The 7,941-nt window shown below is 47.6% G+C and overlaps 1 protein-coding gene across 1 annotated transcript; it reads right to left on the bottom strand.

Moving 5' to 3' along the window:
* Positions 1-6,899: 6,899 nt before the first annotated feature.
* LOC108575525 lies at positions 6,900-7,334 on the bottom strand. Its single transcript, XM_017938348.1, has one exon. The coding sequence runs from the start codon at positions 7,332-7,334 to the stop codon at positions 6,900-6,902; it is 435 nt and encodes a 144-aa protein (XP_017793837.1).
* Between the last annotated feature and the right edge of the window lie 607 nt (positions 7,335-7,941).

Genomic DNA, 7,941 nt, shown 5'->3' with positions numbered 1-7,941 from the left:
GATAAGAATATCCCGTGCCCCCCCTACTATCTTTTGCCGTGCCGGCATCGCGGAGGTACGCGATGTCCTCCTTAACCCGCCGGATACGGGCTTGTACGATAAGTTGAAGACAGAGCTCATCCGTCGCCTGACCGTTTCTCAGGAGCAGAAGGCCTGGAGGCTCCTCGAGCACGAGGAAATCGGCGATCGCCGACCGTCCCAATTCCTCCGGCATATGCGAGCTCTGGCCGGGATTTGCGTGTCCGAGCCGTTTCTGCGAACCCTTTGGCTGGGTCGCCTACCTAATAACGTACAAGCGATTCTGGCGACGCAGCAAGACACGGCGATGGACAAGGTGGCCGAATTGGCGGACGCGATCACGGACACTATGCCCGGACGTCCATCAGTCGCGGAAACAACGCGCTCTGTCTCGGCGTCGTCGTCGACCCCCACCGACTTGCTCACAGATCGGATGATGCAAATGCTCATCACCATGCAAGAGCAGACGGAAGTAATGAAGGCCCAGATCGCGGAGCTGCGCTTCTCCCGTCGAGACCAGCCTCTGCAAAACCACCAGCGAAGCCGCAGCATCGCGAGGCGTAGGTCAAATTCGCGGAGACGAGACCACTCGGCCAGCGGCATGTGCTGGTACCATGCGAAGTTCGGCCGCAACGCACACCGCTGTATCCAGCCGTGCACGTACTCCCCAGCCGCGGGAAACGCCACGGGCAGTCGTTAATGGCGGCGAACGACTCCGACTCGACCTTTAGCCGTCTTTTTATACTAGATCGGCGGACAAATACGCAGTTCCTGGTCGATACCGGCGCGGACCTCTGCGTATTTCCCAGAAAAATGATCCGCGACCCGATCTCTAAGACCGGGTATGAACTTTCCGCGGCCAACGGGACGCCGATCGCGACGTACGGCACCAAAACCCTGACATTGAATTTGGGTCTTCGTCGAGATTTCACTTGGAGGTTCGTCGTGGCGGACGTGTCCAAGCCGATTATTGGTGCAGACTTTCTCGCCCATTACGGCCTCCTCGTGGACATCCGCAATCAACGGCTCATCGACCAGATATCCTCCATAACCTCCAAGGGTACGCCGGACCAGGAGGACGCTCCATCCATTAAGACGGTACGCGGAGCCTCTGTCTATCACGGACTTCTTCAGCGTTTCCCGGCGATCACAAGACCGAGCGGAACGCCCATCGACATCGCCCACGACACTCGCCATTACATCCGGACTTCCCCGGGGCCAGCCATCGCCTGCAGACCACGACGGTTTGCACCGGACCGGCTCCAGATCGCAAGGAAGGAATTCGAGGTAATGGTACATCTCGGTATTGCACGACCTTCGCAAAGTAGTTGGGCTTCACCGTTGCATCTCGTGCCCAAAAAAGGCAGCGATTCCTGGAGATCGTGTGGCGATTATCGCGCTCTTAACGCTCGCACGGTACCAGACCGATACCCGATACGCCACATCGAGGACTTCGCGCAGACGTTGTGCGGAAAGAATATTTTTTCCACGATTGATCTGGTTCGGGCGTACAACCAGATCCCCGTAGCGACCGAAGACATTCCAAAGACAGCGATCACTACCCCGTTCGGCCTGTTCGAATTTAAATTTATGACGTTTGGTCTCCGTAATGCCGTTCAGACATTCCAGCGGTTCATCGACGAGGTATTACAGGGATTAGACTTTTGCTACGCCTATATTGACGACATTTTAGTAGCGTCTAGCTCAGAGGCCGAACATCGAGAGCATCTTGGAATGCTATTTAATCGGCTCGAAAAGTATAACATCGTCATTAATCCGGGTAAATGCGTCTTTGGGATGTCTGAGGTTAAATTCCTCGGCTATACGGTCTCGGAGGCAGGTACACGCCCGACCGCATAAAAGGTCGAAACTATCACTGACTTTCCGGAACCTGCCTCAGCGAAACAATTACGCCGTTTCTTGGGTATGGTAAACTTCTACAGACGTTTCATACTCAAGGCGGCTCACACCCAGGCGCCGTTAAATGACCTTCTAATTAAGAATATTAAGGGGAGTCAACCTGTCGCGTGGACACCTGAGGCACGTAAGGCCTTCCGCCAGTGCAAACAGGACCTGGCGCAGGCTGCTTTATTGGCGCACCCCGAACCGAACGGGACACTCGCCGTTACCTGCGACGCCTCTAACTTTACAGTCGGCGCCGCTCTGCATCAGCGTATCGGTAATGCGTGGGAACCTCTAGCATTTTTTTCCACCAAGCTCTCGCCCGCGGAACAGAATTACTCCGCTTTTGACCGCGAATTATTTGCTATTTACCGATCCATCAAACATTTTCAGCACCTCCTCGAGGGTAGACATTTTATCATTTACACTGACCATAAACCCCTATCATACGCATTTGCAGACAAGACGGACAGACGTACACCGAAACAAATTAGACACCTTTCCCTCATTAGTGAATTTACTACGGACATACGACACATTTCGGGCAGCAATAATGTAGTCGCGGATGCGTTATCGTGAATAGAGCTGGTGGAGAAGCATATAGATTACGAGACCTTAGCAGCGTCCCAGGCGACCGATGCCGAATTACAGACGTTGATGCAGAGCCAATCGGGGCTGACCATCAAACGCCTAGAGATTTCTGGTTCCACCGCGAAAGTCTTTTGTGATGTTTCGACCAATTCTGTGCGTCCCTTCCTCACGTTTCCGTTTAGGCGACCCGCCTTCGACGCGCTGCATGGTCTCGCACACCCAGGAGTAAATGCAACGGTCAAGCTCGTAACCGAGCGATACGTCTGGCCCGCTATCAAGGCCGATTGCCGAGAATGGACCAGAGCCTGCATTCCGTGTCAGCGGAATAAAATCGACCGGCACGTAACGGCTCCCCTTGGATCATTCCCTCGACCATCGGCGCGTTTCGAACATGTACATATAGATATTATAATTTTGCCGATGTCGGAGGGGTATCGATACTGCCTTACGTGCGTGGATCGTTTTACCCGCTGGTCGGAAGCAATTCCTTTGCGCGATCAGGAAGCCACCACCGTCGCAAGGGCGTTTTACGAAGGATGGATCTCCCGATTCGGAACACCGCTGCGAGTCACCACCGACCAGGGCCGGCAATTCGAGGCGCACCTCTTTAAAATTTTATCACTTTTATAATACAAAATCCGCTCCAATTAGCAGGAGTGTTACAAACCAACAGTGTAAGATATTGAAGAACCAAGCACTCCGTTATATTCTGGATTAAAAAATTGTAAGATTTCTGTTACGTCGTAACAAAGGACGAATACCATCATGCATCGCACTTGTAGTTTTCCTAGAAAATAATAATTCTCACCACTTAAATTCCTGCTCGTACATGCTCGATGAATATACATCTGCGTTGCAGATGTTAGTCCATCGACGTTCCAAAGGGAACACCGGAATCCAAGAATGCGTAAAATAAAGCTTTTCGATGGCCTACTTCCAATCGTGGATGTAGGTCCCATCTATGTCACCAAGGATGCGCCGTCGGAGTTCTTACGCAAGGTACGTAAACCTTGACAAGGACTTCGACGGTCGTAATACGGCGCGAAAATAATAGAAGTCTTTGAAGCGTCGAACGTTCAAGTATCGGCACTTGTGGCATGGCGCCGTTAGGGCTAAGCTCTCGAGACACCAGCCAGGCCCTGCCATAAAGTATCGAGAAAACCGAGCACTTCGCGTTAGTCACGGAAATGCAGGGTGGTACGCGTGCCCCTTCCTTCGTTTCAATCTCTGATGGGGTGGAGACAAAGTCGTCCAATTAGGTCAAATTTTGTGCTTCACCCCCGTCGGAGCCTCGAAGCGTAGAGAGGGAAATCGCGCTTCCCTCAGGAGGAATCGTCCTCCGAAAAGACAGAACATTTTTAACGCTCGCCGTAAAAAGAACAATTTCAACACTCGTAGTAAATTGACCAAAATCAAAACTCGTACACCGGGAAAAACACTCGATCGTTCTCGTACAGACTCGATCAGCTTCTTTCTGAAGCTCGTAGTATGCGAACTGATTAAGACGCCGGCCGATTAAGTTGCCCGGCGAAGTGGACGTTTCCCTCGTGGATCACCGAAAGTCGCACGAGTCAGGAAATTCCACCATCACGGCGTTACTCTGACACCCGAGTCGGAAAAAGGGCGCATCTCGCAACAATTATCTTTGCTAATTGGAGAACACAATTTGTGATGAACTACTCCAACAACAAAGGGTGGCTTTTTCTTGAGTTGTTCAAGCATTCTGCGTCTTTCGCGTTCCACTTTCCATTTTAAGAACTTAGTCATACGATCCTCCACTACAGGGACTAACTGCACGCCTGACATTAAATTGTAAATAACAATGTGGCAATATATCAATAAGATAATATACCCAATATAAACATTGTTCTATACAAACCTTTGTTCTGTGATACGCTTTCCGCAGAATTTGATATGACTCTATTTTTATTAAACGTTGCAGCTCTTTGGGTGTTAGGATACTTAAGTTAGACCAGGTTTATCCAATATAAACATTGTTCTATACAAACCTTTGTTCTGTGATACGCTTTCCGCAGAATTTGATATAACTTTATTTTTATTAAACGTTGCAGCTCTTTGGGTGTTAGGATACTTAAGTTAGACCAGGTTTATTATACGGACGCGACTCTCTGCTATTTTTGAGATTAAGGTTTGAATACGCGTTTAATGTTTTCGTTCGTTAAGTATTCCTTATTGTCAGGAGGGCTCCAAACTTCTCATAAAAGCGGAAAATTTGGAGTTTTCTTCGTGCATCTCAATAGCAATTGATGTATCATAAACCCGCGCGAGCCCAGGCACGTTCTCGCGAGCGAACGGTATCGTTACCCTGGGTTTTTCCCATAAGTCCAGGTGACGCGTACTTCACGCAAAACACCCCGTCCTTGAGGGTGAGTGGTTGGCGTTGGGCGGTGACCAAGGACCGAACGTGAGTGGGAGTCTTAGTCTCCCACCCAAAACTCACCCCCGTACGCGTACTTCACGCAAAACACCCCGTCCTTGAGGGTGAGTGGTTGGCGTTGGGCGGTGACCAAGTCTTAGTCTCCCACCCAAAACTCAACCCCGTCAAGGGACCCAAATTGGGAAGGGGAAATGCGAGGGCTGACCGGGGCAACGCGCCAACGAGACAACCAGAACACAAAAAAGGTTAATAGCAAAAAGTTCAGGCGATCACACAGTCGCTACATTTTTCAATCGATTCTCGACGACGTGTCAGAATTGAACATTGGGTTTTACGCGTTTTTTTATGTTTCTTGGTGCAAACAAATCGACCCTTGTCCATATCTCCAAAGCCAAACGTTTTCACATTATATTGTTGCCGAAAAGACATTTTGTTTTACATAAAGAAGGTTAACGTCACGATTGAATCTAACTTTCTACTAATCGTTACGCGGTAAAGGTTCAATGAAAAACAGTTTAGAATTGCTGCTTCTGGTGTTACCAACCTGAAATTACAAAGAACATTAATGTATTTTTTGGGGATAAGTTGCAAAAATCCTATAGCTTGGTGCTGTTTGACTACCGTGTAAACGGGGCCTTAATGTAATCTCAGTTGTTACGTAGATACTTAGACAATTTGGACGGGGTTGTTACCTGTGGAACGCTAAAATTCTTTACTCGTAGTTGTGTAATATATTTAAAATAAATAAGAAACTTTAAAGTGTTACGTGGGGTCTTGGGGAATTTGAGGGAATTGTCGCCCGTGGAGCACTGAAGTACTCTGCTCACGATGATTTTAGGAAGTTAAATGAATAAGGAAAACAAGCGTTGAAACTTTTAATAAACTAATAAATAACTTAATAAATAACTTGATTGGAACAATAATTAACGAAATGTTTAACTATAACTTTATTACGAGATAATACGTCTGAGCTCATTGAACGAAGAAAATTGAATTTGGCGCGCTTTAACATTCGCATTACGAGGCGCTACATGACACCAGTTCAGACCGCCTTAAAGCCACGTTCACGGGCATGCACGACGAGCGATTAAAACTACGTTCATGCGATAGCGTAACAAAAGTAAGAACGTAATAATGATAATAATTGTCTAACGGTATATTTCAATGTTTTACTATTTCTTTTTGTTGCAAAATATCGCGTCTAGACTCTGAGCGGGGAGAAAGGAAGGAATGTTTAAGCGTCGTCGATGAGCATTATTTTATGTTAACATGTTTTTGTTAAATAATAAACTCCAATTAAATTAATGATTCTATATAAAATTATTTGAAAATAACGTCGATTGGTATCCCTTTATTTATTAATACATGTTGTAGCGCACCCCGTAAAGAGGGTAGTGCTCCGAGCGGCCACCAGAGTAGCGCCCTCGTCACTTCCCTCGTCACCATCCCTTATAGACTCCCCCACTATCTCACTCCCCCACTCCATCAGTCTCGCTGGCCCAGGGGACCCCCAGCAAGGATAAAAAGAGGGCCGATCTACGATTTTTATGGACAAAAACGGATACTTGCTCCAAGACGCTCCCTTGTGTGGACATCGAACGGACAAAAATCCTGCCTGGCTCCGACTTTGCTCCCTGGCGTGGACAAATCCGGACCACGAGGCAACGTTTAGATCCGTCTACCCAGTTAACGTTTCCGCGCCCTTTTGGTGAACGTGCGATAGTGACCGAGTGACAAGGACAAACTCGAAAACAGACGTTTAACGCTGCAGACGAGTGCGGTAGCTCCGATAATAGTGGCACAGTGTTCTCGTGAGGTTGCGATATTTAAGTGTAGTCGACCCGAACCCCACACAACCTAAGACGTGAAGATCCCGCACTATAATATTTAAATAAGTAATCGTTGAATGCCCCATGCCCTGACAAGGTCTGCGTTATGTAATAGTCCACCTCTCCGTGTTTCCTTTCTTTCCATTCCTTTATCTTGGGGATTACTTCTTTTGTCCACAGGGCTTTCCCGGTCTCTTTCTCCTACCCTTCTGCCATCGGTCAACCAATTCCTTTTCCCCGTCCTTCTTAATTTGCCTCCTTATTTTATTTTTTATTTTTGGGTCCATCCCCTGTTCTATCAAGGCCCTCATTTTTTTATAATTTCTTTGCCTTATTTCTGCTAGTAGATGCATAGGGGGCACTCCCGCTATTACTGCTACTGCTTCCGTTGATATTGTTTTGTATGCCGCTACCACTCTCAGAGCACACATCCTTGTGGACCTGTCCGCCATCACCCTGTTTGCTCCTTTTTGCACCTTTTCTGCCCATATGGGGGCCCCATATAAAAAATTCGCCTGCCCTACCGCCGCCAATAACCTCCTTTTTGCTTGTGTCGGTCCTTTCATATTGCCCATGAGGGCCCCTAACCTGTTCATTACTGTTACAGTTTTTTCGTATGCCGTTCTGATTTGTTTGTTAAAAGTTAGAGAGTTAAAAGTTACAGTTATTCCTGTAACGATTTGAGTTTAAAAGGGGCGTGTCTTTTTATCGTGATCGGCGTGCGTCCGCCGAGCGGCAGCACCGGCAGCGGCGATCGCGCATGCGTCAAGCGAAAAAGGGAGCGAAAAAAGAAAAGTATGACGTATTGTATTGTATTAAGTCCACGTGCGTGGCGTTTGTTCTCGGTTTTCCAATAAAAGTAATATAAAATCAGAAAATTCCTTTCCCGCTAACTCTTTTCTGTGCACGAACAATTCCGTTGCCTCGACGACGGATCGTTTCTTGCGTCGCAGGCGTTAGCCCGGAAAGGAGGTCGGAAATAAACCGCTTGAAAACATTCTCGTCGTTCACTCATTAGACCACCTCCTACAAAATCTCAGAAGTGGGATTCGAGTGATTTTGTTGACAGTGCGCGAAATTTTGAATTCCTTTTTTCGTTTGTCCGTGACTATTAACCTTTGGACATTTTGGCTAATTTCAGACCACCTCCTACAATTTATAATCTTCTTAGTACTCGTTAATTTACTCTTTGATACAATCAAA

This window comes from Habropoda laboriosa, unplaced genomic scaffold (genome assembly GCF_001263275.1).
Source record: "Habropoda laboriosa isolate 0110345459 unplaced genomic scaffold, ASM126327v1 scaffold311, whole genome shotgun sequence".
In the NCBI taxonomy this organism is placed as follows: Eukaryota; Metazoa; Arthropoda; class Insecta; order Hymenoptera; family Apidae; genus Habropoda; species Habropoda laboriosa.
This window is presented reverse-complemented; position numbering and strand designations above follow the sequence as displayed.